Source organism: Magnolia sinica, chromosome 16, assembly GCF_029962835.1.
Source record: "Magnolia sinica isolate HGM2019 chromosome 16, MsV1, whole genome shotgun sequence".
Classification (NCBI taxonomy): domain Eukaryota; kingdom Viridiplantae; phylum Streptophyta; class Magnoliopsida; order Magnoliales; family Magnoliaceae; genus Magnolia; species Magnolia sinica.
This window is the reverse complement of record NC_080588.1, coordinates 72,204,101-72,229,871: the sequence shown is the minus strand read 5'-3', so window position 1 is coordinate 72,229,871 and position 25,771 is coordinate 72,204,101. Positions and strand designations below refer to the sequence as shown.

General features: G+C 39.3%; 1 protein-coding gene across 4 annotated transcripts; it reads left to right on the top strand.

Annotated features, from left to right (window-relative positions):
• Positions 1–430: 430 nt before the first annotated feature.
• Positions 431–22,225, top strand: LOC131229646 (lysophospholipid acyltransferase LPEAT1). 4 transcript variants are annotated; one of them, XM_058225635.1, is made up of 9 exons: positions 436–1,128; positions 2,593–2,712; positions 2,834–2,871; positions 5,345–5,409; positions 7,699–7,767; positions 8,307–8,440; positions 19,700–19,840; positions 21,364–21,427; positions 21,759–22,225. In XM_058225635.1, exons 1-9 carry the CDS (start codon positions 607–609, stop codon positions 21,761–21,763), a joined length of 1,158 nt encoding a protein of 385 aa, XP_058081618.1. In that variant the 5' UTR covers positions 436–606; the 3' UTR covers positions 21,764–22,225. The 4 variants fall into 4 exon arrangements, with proteins under 4 accessions (XP_058081619.1, XP_058081618.1, XP_058081617.1 ...); XM_058225634.1 differs by having other exon boundaries at positions 437–1,128; positions 21,860–22,225; XM_058225633.1 differs by lacking the exon at positions 21,759–22,225 and having other exon boundaries at positions 437–1,128; positions 21,364–21,664.
• Positions 22,226–25,771: the final 3,546 nt, after the last annotated feature.

Sequence of the window (25,771 nt, the reverse complement as noted above, 5' to 3'; positions counted from 1 at the left end):
TTATAAAAATCAGATATATTCAAAACTCAGGTGGACCACTACAAATAAACAGTGGGAACGGAAACGCCCACCGTTGAAGCCTTCCAAGAGCTGACCATAATGTTCATATACCATCCAAACCGTTAATATGGTTATTACCACTCAGATAAACTTTAGGAACAAATATAATCCTGATACAAAACTTCTGTCACCCAAGGAGTTCAATACCCATTGTTTCATGTGGTATGGCCCACATGAGTCTTGGGTCCAACTGATTTTTATAATAATATCCTATTGTGATATTTAAAAACATATTAACGGAGTGGATTTGTCACTGACATTTCTTTGGGCCCCACTCAGGTATATCTATGCGCTCCGGGGACAAGCAATCCCTCTCAGACCCTACGGAGCACGATTTCAAAATGCTCCCGACGCGCATCCCAAAAAATCCCACTGGTTTATGTTGGCTTGCGTACTTCAGCACTCACGCGCCCTATAATCCGCATCCCTTCACGAGACGACACTCTCTCCATCGCAGATCTCTCTCTGTCTGTCTCTCTCCAACGATCATGGCCCTTCCTCCGTAGAATCTTAGGGTTAGGGTTCGAGAATCGTCTCTCTCCCGAGATGGAGTCCGAGCTCAAAAGCCTCACCTCCAATTCCACCCTACAACTCGACTCCGTCGGCCGCGATGGATCGAACAAGGACCAACGCCCCCTCCTCAAATCCGACTCGTCCGTATCGGCCACCTCCGTCACCGTATCGTCCGAAACGCTACAAGACCTCGAGAAGAAATTCCCCGCCTACGTCCGCCGCGACGCATATGGTACGATGGGGAGGGGCGAGCTCCCGCTGTCCGAGAAGCTCCTCCTCGCCCTCGCCCTCGTAACGCTCGTCCCGATCCGGTTCGTAGCCGGTTTTCTCATTCTGGTCTTGTATTATCTGATATGCCGCTTTTGCACCCTCTTCTCCGCTCCGAACAGGGAGGAGGACGATCAGGAGGACTACGCGCACATGGTGGGGTGGCGCCGGGCCACGATCGTGCGGTCGGGGAGGTTCCTCTCCAGGGCAATGCTCTTTGTGATGGGGTTTTATTGGATTGACGAGACATATCGGATCCCACGTTCCAACGATAAGGATGCTGATGAGGTGAAATCTCGAGCACACGTTTTGGATTTTCGTTGTTTCTGCTGTGGTGATGATTTGATTGAGGGTCAAAATTTTCGTAGCATTGTGTTTTGCATGATGTTTATGGCTGCGTTTGGATGTTCAATTGAATTGAAATGTGATAATTTGATTACGTTGAGAGTAAATTATCAATTTCAGTTGGCCTCATACATTTGTAGAATTGCAGTTACGGTTTTGGTTGCCATTCTGAATTTAAATGGTACCAGTTCCACCCACACATTGTTTCTACCCTCTGTAGATTGTAATCAGTTGAGTGAATTGAATTTTACTGAAATTGAGCATCCAAATGCATGTTGAAGATTGTATTATACTCTGCTGGAGCATGGTGATTGAGGATTGAATTTTGGAAGGACAGTGTTCTAGGTGATGTTGAAGGCTGTAGTTTGGATGCTCAATTGAATTGAATTGCAATAATTTGATTATGTTGAGAGTAACTTGCCAATGTTGATTGGCCTCGCCTCGTACATGCATTGAATTGCAATTAGGGGTATGGTTGCCATTATGAATTTAAATGGCACCAGTTCCACTCCCACTTAATTTCTCTCCACTGTAAATTGTAATCATTTGAGGGAATTTCATTTTACTGAAACTGAGCATCCAAATACACGCTGAAGATTGTATTATACTCTGCTGGAGTGTGGTGACTGAAGATTGAATTTTGGTGTGATTGTGTTCTGGATGATGTATAAGGCTGTGTGTGGATGACCTATTGAATTGAATTGCGATAATTCAATTATGTTGAGATTAAATTGCCATTATGAATTAAATGGTACCGCTTCCATACCCACTTTGTTTCTATCCTCTGTAAATGGTAATCAGTTGAGTCAATTGCATTTTACTGAAACTGAGCATCCAAATACATGCTGAAGATTATATTATACTCTGCTGGAGTATGGTGATTGAGGATTGAATTTTGATGTGACTGTCTGGGTGATGTTTAAGGCTGTGTTTGGATGCTTAATTGAATTGAATTGTGAAATTCAATTATGTTGAATGTAAATTATCAATGCCGTATTGCCTAATGCATGCATAGATTGTATTATTCTCTTGGAGTATGGTGAATTTCACTCGTGTATGCATCCACCATATGCCTAGCAGGTTTGTACTCCATCCACACTGTCTGAATGGTGGGCCACATTGGACCGCATGTATTCCAAAAATCTCATTGATTGGTGCATGCAAGACCATTTGATCAATGACACTTTTCTGTCTAATTTGGACTATTGACCTTTCCCCATTTAAACCTTCATTTAGAGGATTCGGCACAATCCTTTTTTGTATGCCCAAATGATAATGTTCCCTTTTCCTGTCTGGTGAATAATGTGCATAGTAATTTATGTTAGGATGAACATGCACTCATGCACTCAGAGCACCAAACACATTTTGTACTGATTATTGTTTTTTTTTCTGTTTCCACTCTGTCAGAATGAGTGTAAAGGGCTGTCTGAAGAATCTGAAAGGCCTGGGGCAATCATATCCAACCATGTATCATATTTGGATATTCTTTATCATATGTCTTCTTCCTTTCCCAGCTTTGTTGCAAAGGTAGATCTTGGGTTTAATTGCATTTTTAGTCGAACTGAGTTGGAATCTTCGACATGTCATTAGCTCTGACATTTTCCCCTACTGTTTTTATCACATTTGATCCTGGGTTTCGTTGCCGAAGAGATCAGTGGGTAAACTTCCCCTAGTTGGCCTTATCAGGTTAGTTCTTATGTTTTATTGGCTGCATTAGATGTTTGTTTTGTGGATGCTTATGGTATCATGAACTTCATAATTTTATTCTTTTCAGATGCGCATTTATATCTACTGTTATGTTCTTTTGAGGATCCATCCTGTTTTGTCAATAACATATGTGACAGTTCTACATAACGCTGCTATTCAAGCCACATGCACCTCCCAGAACCACATTCAATAGATAAACTAGTTTAGTATGAAATCCATGAACTGTAATAAGCTGATTGTAGGTAGTTATTGGGGATTGCATGGGTTTCAGTGGCTCGTTGAGAAATGAAAATGGTGTCTTTTCCTTCTCTAGTCTTGTTGGTAAAGGGATGCAACTTGAGTGGAGGCTTAGAATGAAATCTATGAACTGTAAAATGATGATTTTATGTGGTTATTGGGGATGGCATGGGTATCAGTGGCTCGTTGGGGGTATCTTTTCATTTGCTAGTCTTGTTGGAAAAGGGATGCAACTTGAGCGGAGGCTTTAGCTTTTCATGGAGGGTTGCCAATATTTTCCAACAACTTTGCTGGTCCACTTTTAGTGTAAGGGTATTACCGGAACATGATTATCTAGGCCACTCTAAGCCTTGAAAACTCCCTTCATATTCAATGAAATGCTTCCTTTGCCTCAGGAACTACACATTTCATCCACCCATGTTGGGTGAGGTGAATGACTTGGTCATGTCTAGGCAAAGTTTGGTATCTCCATATCTTCTCTTTATATGGGGAATCCGTCCCCTTCTAACCCTAATCCCATTTTCTCATTGCTTTTGAAAAAATTTCTTCCAACTGACAACTGTGTTGTGGGCATCTGTTCTTGTTATCCCCTCAAATTGGATTAAGTGGGTTCCAACGTTGTCTATCCATCAACAGTCCAATACAAGTTGAATGGAAAACTCTTCTTTTCCTTAGATAAGGCTGCTACAAAATGCAGATTCTAATAATTGGATGAATATACCTTAATTGTATGCTGTGCTTCTTTGATTTTCCTGTCTGCCTTGCATATATGGATTTCATTTCATTAGTTAGCTACTCCATTTATGAACTTGCATGAATTATATTCATTTGTTGCTCCTCCGATTGTGTGTTGCCTCTTTGCCGAAGTGACCAATTTGATGTGGAGATAGAAAACCTTGTTACGCTCCTAGCTAAAGTCTACCTATGTACTTCATCACTGGGGGAGAGGGACATGATGGTGTGGCTTTAGCTTAGGCAGTTTCTTGGACGATTCATTCCATAAGTTGCTTCGCTCTCTGTTGGAGGAAGGTTGATGTAGGACAACTAACCACTTGCTTTAAAAGCTTGAATTGATAGAACATGGCAAATTAATCCCTTCATCTCATAACCCAGGCCCCAAATCCATGGGTTAGGTCCTTGGCCGAACCCTCCTCGTGGGCTCTAAATCCATGGGTTCCGCGGGCCACCCACCTTGAGTGTGCCCTTGCATCTCACATGCCACTCCACTCAAGCCCGGTGTGAAAATGCTCCCGCATTAAAGGTAGTCATGTGCACACATCTTTTGTGTGGCACTATGGTGCTCCTCCGTAAGTCGCGGCTTTTACGTGGCTAGTTGAGAGGAAGAGGGTATTGACCGTTGACAACCTCCATTAAAGATCAATGGTAATCCCTAATGTTTGCATTATGAGCATGGGAAATGCCGAATCGGTAGATCACCTGTTTATTCATCGCCCATTTGCTCGCATGGTTTGGTCTAGCGTTGTTAGGATTTTCAGCATGTCATGGGTGGTGCTGGCTTCAACGGTGGATTTGCTTATCTTGTGGCATGAGGTGAGTCTTGGGAAACGAGAAAGGGTTTGTGGAGATTGACATTGTTGGCTGGCCTTCGGACCCTTTGGGGGAAAAGGAATGGAAGGTGTAAAAAGCATATGAGTGATTCAACGATTGAGCTCCTTAGTATTGTGAAGGTTTGTTTAGGATAATGGGCCTCTTGTATAGATGCTATAAAGGATTGTAATTTTTTTCTTTGATCGGGTTGTAGCTCTTTGTACCGTGTTGACGCTCTTTTAATAAAAGTTTCATTGCTTTTCAAAATAAGTAAATAAATAAATAAAGCATTTATTAATTACAAATCCTCTACAATAATGGGTGGTTTGGAATTGAGTTTCTCGTGCCTGGCATTCTGCTTCCTTGATGAGAAGCATGGATGTGCTTGTGGTTATAAGTTAAAACACACATTCCTTAATCAACTTACACTAGGTCCATAAATCATTTAAGATTTGTTGCACCATTTACTCTGATTTGAATTGCTTGATGCATGTCTTTCCTATTCCTATATAATCTTTGTGGCACTTTTTTTTTTTTTCTGATTTTCTTTTTACACGTAAAACTAATTTATGGAATTAGCATTGGGGCAATTCTTCATCAAACTGTAGCAAATTACATTGAGCAACATCCTATTAGAAGAATTATTGATTATTGTTTTTGTCTGCAGTAAGTGTCTCGGTTGTGTCTATGTGCAGCGAGAGTCAAAATCATCAGACTTTAAGGGTGTTTCAGGTACATCATTCTATGGTTAAGTTTCTTACAACAAATGTCTTGAGTCCCCATGGTAACAATCAAAATTTTGTTGGGTTTCTTGTGGCCCGAAATGAGCGTTCATTGTATCGGTGTCATTACATGTATCGCTGGTTGGGGATTCAGAAACATGTATTGATATCATCGATACTTAGAAATATATCACCGATTGAGGGAGACATTGGGGAAAATGGTGAAATTTCTCAATGAAACTTTAGAAGACGCTAAAAACATATGTGCATATTTTAGAATCGAACAATTTCAAAAGAGACGAATATACTTTCCGAAAAAACAAAAAAAAAAAAAAAAACAAACAAACAAAGAAACACATACATAATAAGTTTCCCTTCAATGGGGGCCTAAAGGCATTTAACGTTGACTCAGGGAAACATGGGGAAAATGGTGAAAATTTTCAATGATACTTCAGGAGATGCTAAAATGCACATATTTGCATATTTAAGAATCGAATAATAGCAAAAAGATGCATATTTGCATATTTAGGAATCAAATAATAAGTTTTCCTTTAATGGAGGCTTATAGGCATGTACTGTTGACTCGGGGAAACATTGAGAAAATTGTGGATCCATCTATCCAACCATCCATCCACTAACCATCCATGCATGCACACATCCATACATTTATCCAACTATCCAACGATATATCCTTAAAAAAGGCATGCATACACACAGGCAATGACACACACACACACACGATCCATCCATCCATCCATTTATGCATGCATGCACACACACACACACACATCCATGATCCATCCTTCCATCCAACTATCTAACCATATATTGATCCATGCATACATACACACATACATGCATTAATGATCCATCCATCCATCCATATACATACGTACTAACATGCATTTCATCCTTAAAAAAATATTGAAATGGAATTTTTTTAATAAACAATTTTTTGGCAATATTATTGAAATATCGCTGATACATGAGTGATACAAGTGATACTTGAAATTCACGTAGTCGAAAACATTGGCAATACTTAACGATATGTCGACGATATATTGTTGATACCTCTAATTTCTAATACTACCAGTGTTAGCTGGCGATACCAATAATATTGGCGATATTATTTATAATATTGCCAATACTCAGAACAATGCCTGAAGTAAATAAAGTACTTGTGAGACACTAAGCATGCTTTGAGATCATTATTTATTTTGTTTGTCATTATTTGACATTTTTGTCCGACTTTTCATATCATATATTTCATTTATCCTTCAAGAAACCATTGAGGGAGTGAAGGTTGAGTTCTAAAGAAATTATAGTTGTGAGTTGTGACTAAAGTTGTCTTGAAGGTGTCCCATTGGACTTCTTGATTCGCACTATGGAATCTTGTGTTTACGTGCATGTGTGCGGGTATGCGCATGGGTGCACCCTGACATATATGCAAGAAGTTATATATAGTTAGATAGGTGGGAAATAGTTGGTAGAGGAATGCCCACCCTTGATTTTTTATAGGGCCTACGGTGATGTGTACATGAAATCCACTCGAACCATAAAATGCATCATCACATGTTAGGCATTGGGCTGAAAAAAAAAAATAAGGCTGGTTGGTGAGTCAGGTGAGCCACACCAACAAAACTAGTTGGGAGGGTGTGCAACGCCCCCCTGTACACTGTTCTCGATTGTGTGGCCCACCTGAATGATGGATGGGCCTGATTTTTGGAACCTAGGCCTAACATTGGGTGATGCATCCGATGGTTGATGTTGATGTCACATACACATCATGGTGGAGCCCGCCCAAGGCGCCCCCCGTTTTGCTTGCACATGAGTCCCCGGTAACATAGCTTACAGGGGACTGACTGTGTGCGTGCATGTTATTTCCAACATGCATGCAAACCACTAGGCCTCACTGCATGTGTGTGTGTGTGTGTGTGTGTAATGAAAAGCATTGATAACAGTATTCATACGACTACAAATGACTAAACCGTCGCATATATGCATGAGAATATCAGAAGAAGGGAATTGTGAATGGTAAATAGTAAACACATAGCAAGACAAATACACTCTAAAATGCATTATTTCCACCTCTCATCTCCTCCAAATATTTCATATGTTATCCAAATTATTAGTACTTAGGAGTCACAACTGTTAATGCACTGCATCTTTTCTTTCTTCTATTAATGAGGTGGTATTTCTTTCTTTCTTTCTTTCTTTCTTTCTTTCTTTCTTCTTCTTCTTCTTCTTCTTCTTCTTCTTTTTTTTTTTTTTAAGATTTTAAATACATCTTTATGTGCAGGTGTTGTAACGGAAAGAGTTCGAACAGCCCATCAAAATAAGCTTGCTCCATTGATGATGCTTTTTCCAGGTTATTGTGGCTTATTTATTTATTTATTTTTATTTTTTATTTTAAACAATGCACATCCCTGTCATTCTAATTCCTATGCTTGGACTTTGGTGCCTTATGCATCAATGTCATGATTTATTTCAACTAAAAGTTGAAATGTTGTGTCGTCATCATTTTCATCAATTCATCATCATAGCTTTGTCCCAAATACCTGGGGTCAGCAAAAGCTGGAGTCTGGTGTATTTACCAATTATTCCCTCCAATCTAGGAGGATGATTTGTAAGATATCTTAGTTTCTTGTATGATCTTGTGAATAGGGTGCATATTCTAGACATTTCCTGAATGCATAGATACCCTGCATTTCAATTTAGTATGATTGATGTCTGTATGCGTGCATGCCCATATATGTATATATATTTATGTAATTGGAGAAATTCTCTTGGTACATGAATTGAATGATCTTATTTTGTTCGAGTATCCATGCATTCCACTGGTCAATACAGGTTTTCCAACTATTAAATATATGCTGCTCTGTTTTGATTACTCTTCTTGAATTGCAGAGGGTACAACCACAAATGGAGATTACCTTCTTCCATTTAAGACAGGTGCTTTTCTATCCAAAGCACCAGTGCTTCCAGTGATTCTAAGATATCCTTACAAGAGATTTAGTCCGGCATGGGACTCTATATCTGGGGTGAGACCCTTCGATTTTTCATAGCTTTGATAATATTCTGCCTTTAGTTTTCAAGGCTAAATTGATTGAAAAATGTCTTCTTTTTCAATCTAATTATTTGTGAAGCATTTTTTTATTTATTTTTGGCAGTTATGTTCTGTAACTGCATGATACATCTCTCTTGCAAGAAATTTTGTAGTATCATGCATCAACATTATCTACTGTTCACAGATCTGGACATTGCCTGGTTCTTGAATGTGTCTGCATCCAGGAATACAAGAAGACCTTGAGGAGTGCTATCTTCTATTGATTCAAAGCCTTTATGAATGAGCTTTCTGCATGCTACTGCACTTAGATTCAGATGATGCTTATATAAGGTCCTTTGCTTATATAAGGTCCTTTACTGGAACTAGTGGCATACATAAGAGGCAGGTTTTGAAGCTATTGGCCTGTCACACTCACTGAAATGATGTAGGATGATGGAACTATCCTAAGAAGCAAGATGAGAGATCAATTTATACATTAATTTCAGCAATCAACATGTGAAATCAAACATATCCACATAATAGATTTGGTAATTCAGATTTATAACATGAAAGTCCTAGGTTATCACATACGCGGTGTATTAAAATATAAAATAATTCAAGAGTGATCCACTTGGAAGTAGGGACTTCCAATCTAGCGTGGGTAGTGCAACAACCATGTGGATAAATGATGATGCAATCAAAATTTTGATTTGGGGAAAGTTTTACAAAAAAAAAAATTTCAGATTTTCAATAAGGATTTGGATTCATGGATGGAGATTTTAGGAATGGGTTTATAGGGATTCAAAGGATCTATGGATTAGGGAGGTTCAGAGAGAAATCAAAGTTGGAAAACACCAAACAGAGGCCCACACATCGCTGCCCGTATGGACGTACGTGCGTGCGTACGTACGTGTGCATGTGTGGGTCCGCACGTGGATAGGAAGGAGGAAAGAGAGAGAGTGGATTGGGTAGGGTTTTGATGGGTTGAGAATGTTATAAGTGGAGGGGAAGGAGGAAGACAAGAGAAGAAGAATACCTTATTGGGGAAAAGAAAGAGAAATAATGCACATTGGGGAATCCATCACCAAACAGGCCTCTACCCTTCCACAATTTAATTGGAAGGGAGGGTTTCTCACAAACTCTAAAACACAAGGAGGAAAATTCCTTCACATAAGAGAGCCCAACCTCTTCTTCTTTTTTTTCCTTCTTCTCAAATCTTCACCAGGATCCCCCCCTGTGCTTTTTATAATGAAATTTCAAAATAATTACAACTATGTCAGTTACTTAAGTGAAATGGCTCATCATCCAAAATAAGAAAATTAAAGTACTTATTATCAATTTTAATTGTCAAATAAATCCTAAAAATAACAAAAAATTAAATAAAATAAAGGAAACAAGATCAGAGTCCAAGGGGCCCATATCTAAAAGATCTGGTAGCCTGATCGAAAAGATCCAACGGCCGGATTGACACGAAATAAAAAACCTACGACTAAAATAGTCTCGTAAGCATCCCACATACATCATCCCAAAGTGAGGTCTTCCTGATGCACGTCCAATGCATGTGGGGTCTTTAAAATGGCCTGGCGGGTCCCATCTGGAACTCATCTCCCATCCACAAAGAGAGTTGCGTTGTTGTAGGTGGTCGCCTCTTTTTCCAGTACGACCGAGTAGGTCCGCTGATGCCCCTATCATGAAATCTCAATCAAGCAAGAACCTTAGGAGAATTTTGCTATTAATTTTATATTTACTAAATGTCGATGTCTCAAGAGAGTGGATGATGCAACCAAATTGCTAAGGGGGGAATTTTGATTTGGATACATCACAAAATTTCTTTATAGATGAAATAGAGACAAAAATGGACCATGGTTGAAAACCAATAGTCTACCAGTCATTATGCTAGCAATCACAAATAATCCCCCCTTCTCTTCTTCCACTATTCGCAAGACATGCCAAAAGAGAACAACACATGCCTGAAACCCAAGGAAAATATTTCTTTTATTCAAATAATCATCATAGTTAGAAAATATTCTTTACATGTGTATATACTCTTTGTTAAAGAAAGATAAACACGGATGTAATCCTAACCATCTACTTCACTAAGGTATTGGAAATAACCAGGATACCTTTGAGTCTTCTCACAATTAAGCTTTATATGAATTGGCTGCAATTTGCTCAATGACATTGGAATAGAATGATCTTGGTCTTGTTCGAAAGTTAACTCATTAGGCTTCCAATTGGGACCAATTTCATGTCATTTGGGGATGTTTGATAATTGAAAATTGGCACAATAAGTGATGAAAATACTAAAGGAAACTTGTTCTGCTAGCCGTTGCTAACTCCAAGGGGTTGTTTGGATGCCTATAAGTTTTTAAGTTGTAACTTTTAGGTGAAAACCACTTACATGCTACTAGTTTGGATGTAAACTGTAAGTTATAGTAAAGTAGTTTTTTTTGGGAAACCTGTAAGTCACAATTGTATGTTTTAATGTTGAGGTTTGGGGAAAGAGCTTGGAGTATGGAACTATTCCAAAATCTTATAATCACATAAGAAACCTTGGGACAAAAAATGCCATTGGGTTGAGCCCATCTAGGTGAATCTTTGAGCTAATTCTTAGGCTAAACCAATCATTAAGTGGGTTATAAAAGTGGGCCTACATATTTGAGATGGTTGTAATGTGGAGAAGTAACTTAATATCAGGAACATGGAAATTAAAAATATTAATAATAAATCCAGACATAAGTCTTCATTACCACAATCCACTACCAACAAATAAAGTGCATTACTAAAAATGTTGTGACATGCCTTAAAAAATTTCACATTTAGAAGCTACATAAGATATAGAAATAAGGTAATAATGCATTCATATGTCAAATAAAGTGCATTACTAAAAATGTTGTGACATGCCTTACGAAATTACACATTTAGAAGCTACATAAGATATATATAGAAATAAGGTAATAATGCATTCATATGCCAAGCAACAATAAGTTCATGAAATAGTGCGACTAATTGTTTCCCAGAATAGTTGAAATAGTGCTGTATAACATGGTTCTTGACATGATGTGTAATTCTATGAAGGAAAATCACTAATTCTTCTCGTAAAGATACACCGAATGTGTCTCGTAGGTTATTCTTTTCTTGTATCATGTCACGCAGGCGAATGAAAACCTCTTTATGCATACAAATGTAATCGTAACATGTTGGTCCTGGTATATTAATAATCACATCTGTAGCCTAAGTGCTGGACCAATTTCGTCGGTGCCAATGTGATTCTTTTAGCAAATGGTTTTCCTTAAACCAAGCTATCATTCATGTACCAGCCGTGGATGCTGCAATCATGTCATTAAAGTCCATATCAGAATCTGAATCCGGTATGTTAACATGACATTCGACAACTGGTAATTTGATTATTGAAAAATCAGATTGATGGATGGTAAAACATTGTTGAAGCCAAGCACTATTGTTGCAAGGCAAAACATTTTGAATAAAGAATGCTTTGCTAAGCTCACTCATGTGTGCAAGCTCATGCTGCTTCAGCGGTACTTTTTCATCTTCTCTTCACTTTGGATAGGAGTGCATGGACGTGGGGAGGGAGCAGGCAAATTGGGTTATGTGTGGGCATTTTACTAGAGGCTTCTATTGTATCAATTTACCCTTTGTGTGATTCCTATTGAAGCATATACTTGGGGTGAGTTTAAGGAGAGTTAGTTACACGAATTGCTTCCCGTATAATATAAATTGCACGAGTGAAATGGTTTGTAGTAAGCCTAGTGAGCCGACATTGTTGGATATTTATCAAGTGGGTACCTTTTTCTTATGGTAACGTCACAGAGAGTTTAAGGAGTGTATACCAGCCTGGCACATCGGTACTAGATATGATCCATTCATCAGAAAAGTACGACTATTAGATGCTCTCCCATTAAGAATTGGGCTGGTTTGATTTTCAGGTAAGCCCTGCTCACAAAATAAATTTATGGCTGAGGTTTTCTAAACCTTTGAGCGATTTTGGACATTGTGGCCCATTGGCTTAATGGACTAAATTTGTTTTTCGGGAGAAAACATCTGCCTGGTCAGAACTACATTATGCATATTATAAAGGAATGTATATTTCTCATTATCTTGTTTTTCTTTTTAATTAGTAAAGTTTAGTCAGGGATTGAAATCTCGCTGACACTGCACTACCTCTACCAACTCTACTGATGAGGTGGAGGATTTGATTTTTTTTTTTTAATTTTTCCTTATTTCTTTTGGCAACGCTTATGAGTGATATGCACGCACAAAGAAATTCTCCTTGTATCATAGAAGTAACTCTTATCGAACAATAGAAATTGCGAGAAAGAACTCAAGATTGTTGAAAAATCAGAAATTACACTGATCTGATACCTGACTGTTACTGGATATTTGATGGACAACTAAAATGGAAAATACCATAGATCATAATGGAAAAAGCAAGCATCCACACATCAAAGGTTATTATTGTTCAAAATAATCTGATTCCAGGATCAAGAGCTCGATCCAAACTGATTCTAGGGATGTTTGTGTGTGGGCCCACCATGTTGTTCACATGCCATCCAAGCTGTTCATTATGTGCACTTCATGTGGACAAAGGGATAACCAAAAAATTGGGCCATTTCAAAACTCATGCATGCTGCGCCACATGACTTAAAAGTTTACTTATATTTGTGATTTTACATCGATCCTGATGGTGTGGCCCAACTGAGTTTTGAATCTGGCTGAATTTTTGGGGCGTTGTGTTTAGCACATTTGATGCATTGGTTTGGATGCCTTGGATGTTTGAACACATCAGGTGGACAACTCACAGAATTGGCTGGACATTTGGGCCCATCTTTTCTATTGGGCGCAACAAAAGGGCTTGGCCTGTTGAGACAGACTACACAAACAAAGGTGGGCCACATGTATGGATCAGTAGCGTCCCTAGGGCTGTCAATGGGCTGGGCTCAGGCCATGCAAATAAAAGTTTTGAACAGGCCTGGCCTATCAGGCCCAACCTGAATAGTTCAAAATGCCCAAAGCTAACCCCAGGCCCGGCTCGTTGGCAGCCCCAATCCCCCATTTCTCTTGGCAAAAAAAGAAGGGGAGAAGAGGAAGCATCACGACTGTCTTTGGGAGAAGATACATACCTGAGAGAGACTCTCTGCTGTAGCTGCTGTGGTGGCTGCTTGCTGCCCTCTCTGCTGCAGGTGCTGTAAATGAGGTGCTTTTCCCCCTCCATGGAGAGATTTGAAAATTTCAAACATTCGCTTGTAAGTCACTTACAGGGAAGTGATATCCCAACCTTCCCCCATGTAAGTTCTCTATGAGTTCCGTCTCCAAGTCACTTGGAAGTGAATTTCTCCCCCCCGAACACCACATGTAAGTGACTTCCCTATAAGTGACAACTTACAGAACTTATAGGCATCCAAACAATCCCTTACTCTAACAACCAATTAAACAACAAGAATCTATGGACGCTATACAATCCAATTGGACCGTTGATTTGGGTCAACCATCGATCTAATGTAGATATCTTTCAGAAAAACGATCTAATCCAGATCTTGATCAAGCCAAAAGTTGGGTTGGTTATTGTCTGACATATAAGCCGAGAATATTGAAAAGCAGAGCTGAAGCAATGGAGCAAGCAGCATTTCAGGAAGTCGTTGTTAAATTTTACTTAGAGCTATTATCAGTGGAAGTTGGGTGAGACCACAGCTCAACAATCTTTCCTTCCGTCAAATCTCTGGGTAGGCTTCTTGGTTTGAATGACCTGTCATGGAGGAAGAGTTCAAATTGGCATTGTCTGATTTAGTTTGTGACAAGGCTTCAAGTTTTGATGGCTTGTCTTTAGCTCTTCTTCTTCTTCTTCTTTTTGGCCATGTATTCTAGGAAGGGGTTAAAGATGGCTTACAATCCTTTGTGGAAGAATCTCAGTTGTAGGGTCCTTCTAATTGGGTGCACACGTTCTCCCGCTTCGAATTGCACTTCTGAATCTCACTCCCACTCCTGCTTTCCCACCGATTTATAGTTGTGTAAATTATGAAACAAACGTTCCCTCACTCCCGCACCCGAATCTGTTGCCGCTTCACTTCATGCTTTGTGCAACTATAGGAGGGAGAAACTCTCTTAAGATATGGGTGCTTTTATAGTTCTTGTCCCCAACTATCTCATCTCCCATCTTCAATTGTTGATGACACGATTTTATTTTACAATGCAGTTAGGTAGTAGGTGGTTAACCTATTATTTTCAGTTGGTTGTTTTGAAAACGAAATGTTGGGAAGATGAGAATGTCATTGGGATGGTAGGGAGATTTGGTTGCTAGAGTGGTTAAGACCCCATCAATTGATCTAGGTCTCCCAGCTTCCTTTGTGTATGGATAAGTGTAAAACAAACCAGCCAATGACTGGAAAATTATAATGTGTAAGAAAAAAAGAAAGAAAAGAAAAGAAAAGGGAGTTTTCACTAGCTTAATTTTGAGATTTAAAAATCCCATGATGGCTGGAGAACCAGTAAGTCAATTTTCAAGTGGAAACAGTTGAATAGAATATAATTTTTAACTCCAAAATGGTCTATTTCCCAAAAGCTGGACAAGATCTTGGTAATGGAGAAGGGATGGCACACCTTCTCTACTATGCACACAAGGTCTCTCCATCTTCAATATGGTTCTTGCTTGACTCGATAGAGGTTTTTGACTTGCGATGTTCTCCAAATGAAGGTGAGCATTGGAGCCTTGGAAAGGAACGATACTGGAATACTCCCCTTGCAGCAGTTAATGGAACTGTTTCTTGAAACCTAGATGGGTTGAGGCATTCTTGTTAGCTGATATTGCTCTAGGGAAGATTCAAGAGTACTTGAATCCCTCTCTCTCTCTCTCTCTCACTTTTATTTTCACTCTGATTCTGTAGGGATTACTTTTGGGGCTTGTTTGGATTGTTGGAATCCAAATAGTAAAATTGGAAAGGAAAATGTCAGGTTTGAGGAAACCGTGGATGAGGAAATCCATGGAAAAGAATCCTAAAAAGGTTGTTTGTTTTAGTTTCCATTATTTCCAGAGACATGGGGAATGGTCAATGGTCAAAAAGTAAAATCTGTCTCTCAAAAAGTGTGGGAATGAGGATCATCAAGTTTTTGGAGGAAAAGGAAAACACCCTTTCTTGAGGAAAAATCGGCAGAAAACATTACATTTGTGGAAAATGGCTTCTTTTCCACAGTTACTTCGTGGATTCCACCAATCCAAATGAGCCCTAAGAGGAAATGGGTTCTAAGTTGTAAGAAGGGCAGGGAAGGAGGAGAGCGGATATTGTAGAGAAGAACTAATGGCCCAAAGGTTTCATTATAGACTTTTGGAAAATATTAGTAAATTTTGGTGCTATTGGGCTAAGGGACATGGAACAGGGGTGTTGGAGTTGTGGAAATTGATTTATTATTATTATTATCTTTTTGGAAGAGCTGGAAATTGAATTTCTCTGGCTCCAATATATAAAAATCGCAGTCTGTGGTTTTAAATTTGGATTGGCTTGTCATGGGGACACCCACAAGACCACTCTGTGGTGTGGAAATTGAATTTCCATGTGCTAGAGGTTTCAAAAATAGAAATGTCCGCGGGCCTAATATTAGGTAGGCTGGGTCTCACACCTTTCTTGTTTTATTTTTTATGTATCTTTTTATTTTGAAAGGTAACAAAAGTATATTATAAACGCGTGCCAAAAGGCAAAGGACTATACAAAGAGACGGGGTGAGAACCACCCCAACTGAAATAGTTACTTTTCTAGTTTTAATTGGGTAGGCTTCTAAAGATCCTAGGAGAGTCTTCTTTTGTGTTTGAAATGTGGCGTTGGGTGAGTGGTTTAGACTATGAATTCAATTCAAAACAAAGGGGCTTGATTTGAAACTAATCGTTTGTAAGATGGGAGTTTCAAGTCTAGTTTAGTCTGATTTGATTAGATGACATGGACTTCCTGTGCTTAGGCGGGGTGTCTGCGGTAAGCCCCCCCATGCATTTATTGGGTGCGTTGGTGGAGAGGATAGAAGGGAAACTGTTGGATGGAAAGAAGATATCTCTGTCTTGGAGGTTGTATTGCTCTTGTTAGCCTGGCCCCTTTGAATATGCCTATCTATCTCATGTCCTTATTCGAAAAAGTCCATGTGGTGTGATTAGAAGGTTAGAAAGGATTCAAAGGGACTTTCCATGGAAGAGAACGGGTGATAAGAGTATTATCTTTTGGAATGGGCAAAAGTTTGCAACCCAAAATGACTTGGAGGTGTGGGATTAGATGGTTGAAATTGACGAGCCTTGTGCTGCTTGGAAGTGGCTTTGGCAGTTTAGGTCAGAGACGACTCCTTATGGAAGCAGTTGATTTTATCCAAGTATGGTTTTTGTGAAGGTGAATGGTTTTATGAGGGAATCTTCTCTTTGTAGGGCTTCCTGGTTGTGAAAGAGTTATCTGGAGTTAAAATTGAGTTTGTCAAAGACGGTTGTTGGAATTATTGTACGTGGATTGCATGCTAGTTTTTTTAACCTTTCAAAAAGAAAAAAAGAAGAAGATTGCATACTAACTTTTAAGTGGACTTCTGGTCGTGTCATGCTTTCCCTTGTTTTTTTTTTTTTTTGGTTGGGAGTAGACAAAGGCGTTATGATTTTCCAGCTTTAGAGTAGGGGCTGGAAGCAAAATTGTGTGGTCTCCCTGTTTCAGAAGGACGTGGTTTGGGTACTGCCCTTGCCTGTACCGAAGTTGGTACAGGCACGACGTGGCCGGATTTGATTGGAAGGCAGGCCGCTGTCAGAGATGGGGCCCACGTAAAGTATATTCGAAAGTTGTTCAGACGAGTACGTACTAGACTGGGCCCCATCTCTAACAGCAGCCTGCCGTCCAATCATATCCCACCACTTCATGCCTGTACCGATGTCGGTACAGGTAGGGGCAACATCCAATCTGCGAATGTTTTAGAAGCACTTCGCTGGATGAGGAAATCAAGGACTTTGCTCATCTCTTTGGTCATCTTAGCTGTTGCTATCGCAGAGAACGGGAAAGGGACTTATGAATCTTGACCTTAGGAATAAATGGGACTTTCTGCCAAGTGGGGAGTATGGCATTCATTTGGATTATCTTTGATTTGCCAAGGGTAGTTCCATTCATCTGGTTGGTGGGTAGGGGATAAAGTTCTCACAATCAATCAGTTGAGTAGAAATCTCAGCGCTTGCATCCTATGGCTTCTTGGTAAGAGGAGATTATCACCTCTTCATCCATCATGGTTCGTCTTACTGATATTTGGTGTAGAATTTTCAGTCTTTTTGAGATTGATTGAATAACGCCCGGTTGCATTAATACTTTCTTCCAAGCATGGCAAGGATATCGCAAGAGCAAAAGAACTCTCTAAGTCTAGAGCTTGCGTGCCTTTTCAGGCTGGCCTGGAGCCTCTGCATCTTAGGCGGGCCTGTGGTCAGCCTGAAATCAATGAAACAAAGCTTAATCGTTTCAGCAGGTCTTCTCAAGAGTTAAGAATAGAGAAATTTCTTGGGCTTAAGAGTCGGAAGTTTGTTTTTCTTTCTTAAATGCAATAGGGAGGTCTTTTGATGTATCTCGGGGGCTGGATTAGGCCCATCTCTAGCTGGGTGATTCCTCACCACCTCAGCCTTTTTGTTTGGCCGTGGGGGCCCTTTTTTCTTCTCATGTTTTTCAAATAAAATTATCGTTGCCATTGGAAAAAAGGCTTGTGTTCCTAAATCACGCATGTGTTTGAAGAAATTTGTTTTAAACTAGTTATTCTCATTTAGCATCCAGTAAAACTGGTTGCATTACTCCCTGGAATGCATGATCATTTCATCCTCAGCCTTTTTGTTTGGCTGTGGGGGCCCTTTTTTCTTCTCATGTTTTTCAAATAAAATTATCGTTGCCATTGGAAAAAAGGCTTGTGTTCCTAAATCACGCATGTGTTTGAAGAAATTTGTTTTAAACTAGTTATTCTCATTTAGCATTCAGTCCAACTGGTTGCATTACTCCCTGGATTGGATGATCATGTCATTTTTATCTATTATTATGATACCTATGAGAACCTAGCTAAACTTTTTTAAGTCTAACAGATGCCAGGGAGGTACAAATTCAGATTCTCTTTATGATGCATCACTTTGTTTTCTGTTATCATATGCCAAGATCCAACTTCACATGAAACTATATTATTTGTTGATGGGTCTGTTTTGAGTCATCTGATTTACAGGATTCTTTAGGTTGTAGTTGACATAAGATGATTTACGGGATTCTCTTTTAAAGAAATGAAGCATCACCCCGGAATCTTGGGTGTTGAGATGGATAAGTTAGGTTGTTTGTTGGTTCAATCCTTTTATGTGGTTATCTTTATCTCCTGGTCAATGTGATGCAATGCTACTGAAAAAATAAATTTGGTCGTGCAGAGATCCTCCCAGGGTTTGCCTTTGCAAGTCTGGTTTGTAAGGTAAGGTGCTGACTGTGGATAAGATGCATAAAATGCATCTGATCATCCAACATATGCATAATGTGTCTCAAATGTGGTAGAATCAGTGGACCATTTGTGCATGCAATGCACATATGCTATAGTGGTTTGGGGCCAGTTCTTGGATCTTTTCCAGTGTGACTGGGTAATCCTGAGGTTGATTGCAGATTTTTCCTAGCACGACATGGTGTCAGTCTTGGTCAGAAAGAGAAAGTCATGTGGAAACTTTCATTCCTCTCTGGATTATGGTCAATTTAGGCTGAGCAGAAAGGGAGATGTTTCACAAATCGGCATAGTACTCCTGATGAAGTGTTTAGGAGGGTGAGATTGGATGCTTGGTTGCAGGATTCTTCTAACTAGGCGCCGCCCCCGCATCGAATTGCGCTTCCGACTCCCACTCCTGCTTATTTCTACTTTTTACATTTTGAAACAGACGCTTCCTCGCTCCTGCACCTGGATTTTTTGCCACTTCGCTTCATGCTCAATGCAACTATAATTGGTTTCATTAATGGTCCTTGAGCTTGAAGCTCTTTTTTCTCTCATCCTGTTTCTCTTTCTATGTTTGTTGGTCTTGTTTGTGCTTGTTTCGCGAGGATTTTTGTCATCCTCCTTTTTATATAAATCTCATAACTACTCATCAAAAAGAATAAAGAAAAAGAAATGAAGCATTTTGTAAGTATATTTATCTAAATTCCTGACAGTTAAAAGGTGAAATTTGCGAGCATGAATGCGTTGTCATTTCATCTTTGTTCGACTATCAACTGCAGGGTTCAACTTCTATGTTTATTTGCAGGTTCGCCATGTAATTTTGCTTCTTTGTCAATTTGTGAATCATATTGAGGTGACTCGCTTGCCTATCTACGACCCTTCGGAGCAAGAAAAGGAGGATCCTAAGCTTTATGCTAATAATGTGCGGAAGCTAATGGCTAGCGAGGTATGCATCTTGTCTATCACCTTCATAGTTTTGTGAAGTTCTTGAGGAGACCACGTGATGTATGTCGTCTCAAAAATTGCAAATCTTGATCTTTAGTTGAGAGAGAGTGGGACACCATAAAGAAACCCTAAATTGTCAGAAGTCATTAGTGTTGCCATAAGTGGCAATCTTTTTCTTCTCCACCTCAAAGAATGGCAATCCTGAGCCTTGAAGTATACTAATAACTAAAATTGCATAGGTAACCCTAATGGTCCTGCTACAATGTCACCTTGCAAAGACGATTTTCCCAAATGGAAACTGCTTAAGTAGCTGCTCTCACCATCTGCTTTCAATAGAGCAACGAATGAGTTCTCTCTTAATCATGTTAAGGTTTCATAAATTACTTTTACATGAATATTTTTATGCGATACTGGTGGCAGATGTACTTCTACATGAATATTTCTTGTACATAACTTCATGTGCAACGGAGACCAAGAATTGCGCCGGTTAGGAGTGAGTTGGTACAAAGTTGAAGGCTCTAAAAGGGCAAGGGAAGGTCCAAAACGATGTGGATGGAGGTAGCAAGAAAAGACTTGATGACTTATGGTTTAACTGAAGTTATGGCCCTTGATAGAGTGGAATGGCGGAATGGGATTCATGTAGTTGACCCCAATTAATTTGGATAAGAATTAGATGATGATGATTTTTTTTGAATCCATAACTAGTGAAACTTCACTTGAAAGAGAATGTGAAAAACTAGAAGTATACTAGTGAGCGTCATATATAGTATATCCCATCTGCTTAAAACTATATATGGCATCTTTGATAGTGCTACCATTAAACAAGAAAAGGATGTGTTTGGTTTCGTCTGAATAGCCTCGTTTCCATGCATTCTACACTCGCATTGGATGTGTATGATGAATGTAGCTTTTTGAAATGCGAAGAATCTGTGGTAAATAGGTTTCCAAATTCCTCAGCTGTTCCTTCTTGGTACCAGACCATATATCACTACTTCTAAATTACTCAAAACATAGACAGCTCCTGATAGAAGTCCCTTTGGGCATTCCAAGTAAAAATGCTCTTGAATCTGATTTTTGAAATTAAGTGCCTGTTTGGATATTGGTAAAAGAAGAGAAGGAAATTGTAATGCTTATCCAATGATGATTTCCCAAGATTTCCATAAGCATTATTGAAACATGCATTCCATTTTCGGGGTGTCTTGTTTGGATAGCAATTGAAATCTCATGAAGTTCCCACAATGTTCACCTCATATGTATGGGGATTTGACTAGGATTTGAATATGGTGTTTGGGTAATTATTGCCTTTTGAAATCCAATGTTTCCTTTGCAAACATAGTGAAATGTCCCACCATGGAAAAAAGTCATCCATTTTCTTTTCTTTGCTTTTTCCACCATCCAAACTCCTAACAATGCTTGTGAATAAAATCTGTTGTTGCACAAAATACCATTTCCTTATAGTTTTTTTTTTTTCCTTCTTTTTTTCTCTTTTTCCTCCTAATCAATTTATTTATTGTTGGTCTGCAGGGAAATTTAACATTGTCAGATATTGGGCTGCCCGAGAAGCGAATCTACCATGCTGCGCTGAACGGTAATAGCCTACCTAGTGTTTTACGTCAGAAAGACGATTGAAAATTCATCGACCCTCACTCCCAAACCGTTTCTAAGTCCATTTGGGTTGCTTGGCTTCTTTTATACTTTTGAGTGCAGTCAAAGTAGCTCTGTTGTGCTGTAATTTTCTTCCTTAGAACCAACAGTGTAAAAACATTGGCTATATTCTTTTCTATCTATTAAAAAGAAGAACATTAGGTCCATCCATTTTCATGTATCCATCGTCCATTTTCCTGTGCTTGGACATTTTGTTTGCTGAGACAAATAGCGAAAAAAAAGTTCTTGCTAATTGACCTTGTTCTTGATTGTAGAATAGTTAAATGGGTACAACCGTGTGTAGAAGATAAGCGGAAGATTTTCACGGCGTATATGTACATCTGTAAAACTGAAGCATTTCTTTGGTGTCCTGCAGGTTTGTTTTGCCACAGCTAATTCGGATTCGCATTCTGTAAATTCTCTTCTAAGTCAGATTCTACTGTCTTTAAACAGAAAAAAGAAAAAAGAAAAAAGAAAATCAGGCCCGACAACATCTGTATCTTTCTAACCCATGAAAAATATAGGACCTGTAGACAATGAACCAATGCTATGATGTGGAATTCACAGGAGCTTCTGTTGAAGCCTGCGGATTTTGATCATTTTCATTTTAGTTGTCTATGTCCTAGCTTTGGACATTTGTCCTCTGTTCTACTTTTACACCTCATTTCTGCATTTTCGGCTTTTGTAAAATGGATGCGTTAATTTTTTGTAGTCAATACATCTTTCACAATTCTTTTTTGAAGTAGTACTTGTATGCGCCGTGCCAGTGAGTGTGCAGAAGATGGAACTGTGGTTTATTTTATTTTATTTATGATGGTCTCTTTCTGAATGTTGAATTTTGATAAATAACACATATTTGGCTCCCTCATTTAGGACCTGTTTGGGTGCCACTTGAATATGAGTTCTTCTCATTTTATTTGGTCACATTTATGCATTAGAGATCATATTTATTTTTGTTAAGGATTATAAGAGATGGGCTCCAGTGGTATGGGCCAGATGTGAGGCTGACATGATGTATGCAGGACATCAAACCTGTCTACACACACACACACACACACACACACACACACACACACACAACCCGGCTGATTTTTGTGTACAGGGGGTAACATCAGGGGGTATAATGAGGTCACATGCGCGCCCATGCTGGCCAATTTTTGTGTACAGGGGTAACATCAAGGGGTAACATGAGGTCATCCACACACAATCCAGCTGATTTTTGTGTACAGGGAGTAACATGAGGTCATGGCCATGCACGCATGTTCGGGCTGTTTTTGGTGTACAGGGGGTAACATGAGGTCACGTATCTGATGGACAGGTTGGATGTCATGAATACATCGTGTGGGGCCCATTTCTGTACGGTGGTGCTGTAGCTTATGGTGATACAAGTACCACCATAGTGGGCCCCTAAAAATAATCTTGATAACCAACAATCATGACCTCTAATACAAAATTACGATTAACTAAAATGAGATGATCCCATTTTTTAGTGGTACCCAAACAGGCCCTTTGATGTTCATGGGTTCTTATTTTGAGAACTGACCCACCTAAAAAGGCAAGGGGACCATAACTTTGTGGTATCGTACTATCATTTCCGTTGGAATGCCATTAGTTTACAACAATACCTTGAAAACGGTAGGCCCCACCAAGAAGATCATCGGTGTACAAATCAGGCCAGTTTGTTCATCAAGTGGGCCTGGAATCAATGGACAACTGGCAGTCTAATTCAAGCTACAGTTTTGTCCTACCTAGTAAGTGAGTCTGATTTTAGAGAATAGTGTTGTTCATGGTGGGGCGCATTGTATTTGTGGTACCGATGTCCTATAAAACGGTGGATGTGGTAGTTAAAGGCCCATGATTCGAATGATGTGGGTGGGACCATGGTTCTGTGATTGGATTGATGGGCCCCATTGTAACATGGGATTCCCTGAAAGTTGCCCAGGTGGAAAGATCCCAACCGTTTGGTGGTGGACTAAACCTTCCAGGCCACCCACAATCCATGGTGGAGGCCTATCAGTGGTTCGGATCCCTGAACAAACGCATGGTGGTTGGGACTTGTCCGATTCGGGGTCTCTTCCTTTCACTTTCATGGTTGGCCGACTCCTTTGGATGGGTTCGATGCCATACACGGCAGTGGGATACATTGGCGAGACATAAATAATATTGTGAGATTTAAAAAATATTTGCATGTTTTAAAATGTTGGGTTTTTATCACAATATTTTCTTGATATTTATTACGTAAAATAATTTTTTTTAAAACATTTGACAATTTGCAGAAATTACGGAGGTGCTTTAATAGGAAGTTATGAAAATGACACCATCCAAGTTTTCCTCTGAAAATTAATTAAAGTCAAGACTTGTGGGGCCCGTGTGGCATGCGTATGACATCCAAGCCATCCAATATATGCACCTCACCAGGTCAATCAAATCATCATATGGTGTTTTGAGTGGTTTATATCATTTTTTCACGGATTGGGAGATCTTATGGTTGGATTCCTATTATTCTTGGCTCACCTACTAATCATGTTGGTGTGCACCTGTTAGATGGGTTGGATGTTAAACACATATCATTTGGGCACAACAATCTCTAATTCTCCACTATGTAGAAAGAAAGAAAGAAAAGAGAGCAGTAACCCCTTGAAAAAGTACCATGGGTTTGTGGAGGTACTATCTGATAAGATAGAAATCATGGCTGCATTTTGCAGTGGAGGCACTATCTGGTAAGATGCAAAGCAGGGCTGCATTTTGCAGTAAAAATGTATATTTTTGGCCATACCTTCCCCGTAATCTTCCAATGGAGGAGAAATTGTTGTGGATAAAGATAAGAAGGGTTTGTCAATCCATTGGCGTCTCTTTTAAGTTTTTAATCATATTACTAACCGAAACAATACACATCTTCCAATGCGCAGATTCAGTAATTGATTTTCCCAATTCCAAGATTTCCCTTCCAATGAGGCATGAGAAAAAGCTGTCCACACCTAATGCAATCTTTTAATAGAATCCAAACTTCCACGCCAGCACCTATTTCTTTATGCCTAAAATCTTTAATGAGAAATGATCCTATCCAGCAATCACTATTCACGTGGATGGGTCGTGACTTGGCGTACTGTGGGGCCCACTATAATGTATCTGTTTTTATCTATTCTGTCCATCTATTTTGCCAACTCATTTTAAGGCATGAGCTCGAAAATAGAGCAGATCAAAAACCCAAGTGGAGCACCACACGAAACAATGGTGATTGAACGCCTACCATAAAAAACTTTTTGAGGGTCGCAAAAGTTTTGGATTAAGCTCAAATTTGTGTTTTTCCGTTTATCCAAGTTTGTGTGAGCTAATCAACAAGTTGGATGGCAAATAAACATTATAGTGGGCCCTAGCAAGGTTTCAATGGTGGATGTCATTCTCCCACTATTTCCCATTGTGTGGACCACCTAAGCTTTGAATCCACTTAATTTTTGAGCTCATGCCTAAAATGAGCCGGCAAAACAAATGACGGTGTGGATATAAAACACATACATCATGATCCGCCAAATAGTGCCCAACACCACCTAGCTGGGTATTGGTGAGATCACTATCCCGTTCTCTACCAAAGATCCCATCCACCTTGAATCTATTTTATTTTTCCGTCATTATCATCACGTAAGCCTATTAGTTGGGGGTGGTCTACATAAATCCTGCTATGCCAGTCTACCCTATCAAACGATTACATTCTCCCAATATCATAGCCATCAAATCTTCTTATTTTATTTTTTCAAAAAAATTATTTAATACCTGAATATATGAATCTTCTACAATGACTTTGTAATAAAAGGCTTTGCATGAAACTTTGTAAGTAACATTATGACGTTGCGTGATATTCACTCCATTTATCATATCCTCGTGATAAGTTTGAGTCGAATATGAAACTCAAGTGAGCTACATCACAGGAAACAATAGGTATTGAGATGCCCACCATTAAAACAATTCGAGGGCTTGAAGAAGTTTTAGTTCAAGTAGATATTTGTGTTTTCCCTTTATTCTAGTGGGTATGAATTTATAAAGGTGTTGGGATGGCATAGAAGCATCATGGTAGGCCCAAAGTAGATTTCAACACTAAGCATTTTCATCTCAATTATTTCTTATGGAGTGGCCCACTTGAGTTTTGAATCTAATTATTTTTTGGATTCACATCCTAACACAAGCTGACAATATCATTGAATAGAGTGAATGTCACACAAATGTTGCCGCCCCGAAAAGCTCGGCTACATGGCTCCTTGTAACATGGCATTTTATTTATTTATTCTGGGTA

What these genes read in the sequence shown, in the direction of transcription:
- LOC131229646 (XM_058225633.1), top strand. Translation starts at nt 607, where the DNA reads ATGGAGTCCGAGCTCAAAAGCCTCACCTCCAATTCCACCCTACAACTC. An exon ending in ACGATAAGGATGCTGATGAG is followed by an intron (nt 1,129 to 2,592) that starts GTGAAATCTCGA and finishes CCACTCTGTCAG; the next exon opens with AATGAGTGTAAAGGGCTGTC. An exon ending in CCCCTAGTTGGCCTTATCAG is followed by an intron (nt 2,872 to 5,344) that starts GTTAGTTCTTAT and finishes TTTTGTCTGCAG; the next exon opens with TAAGTGTCTCGGTTGTGTCT.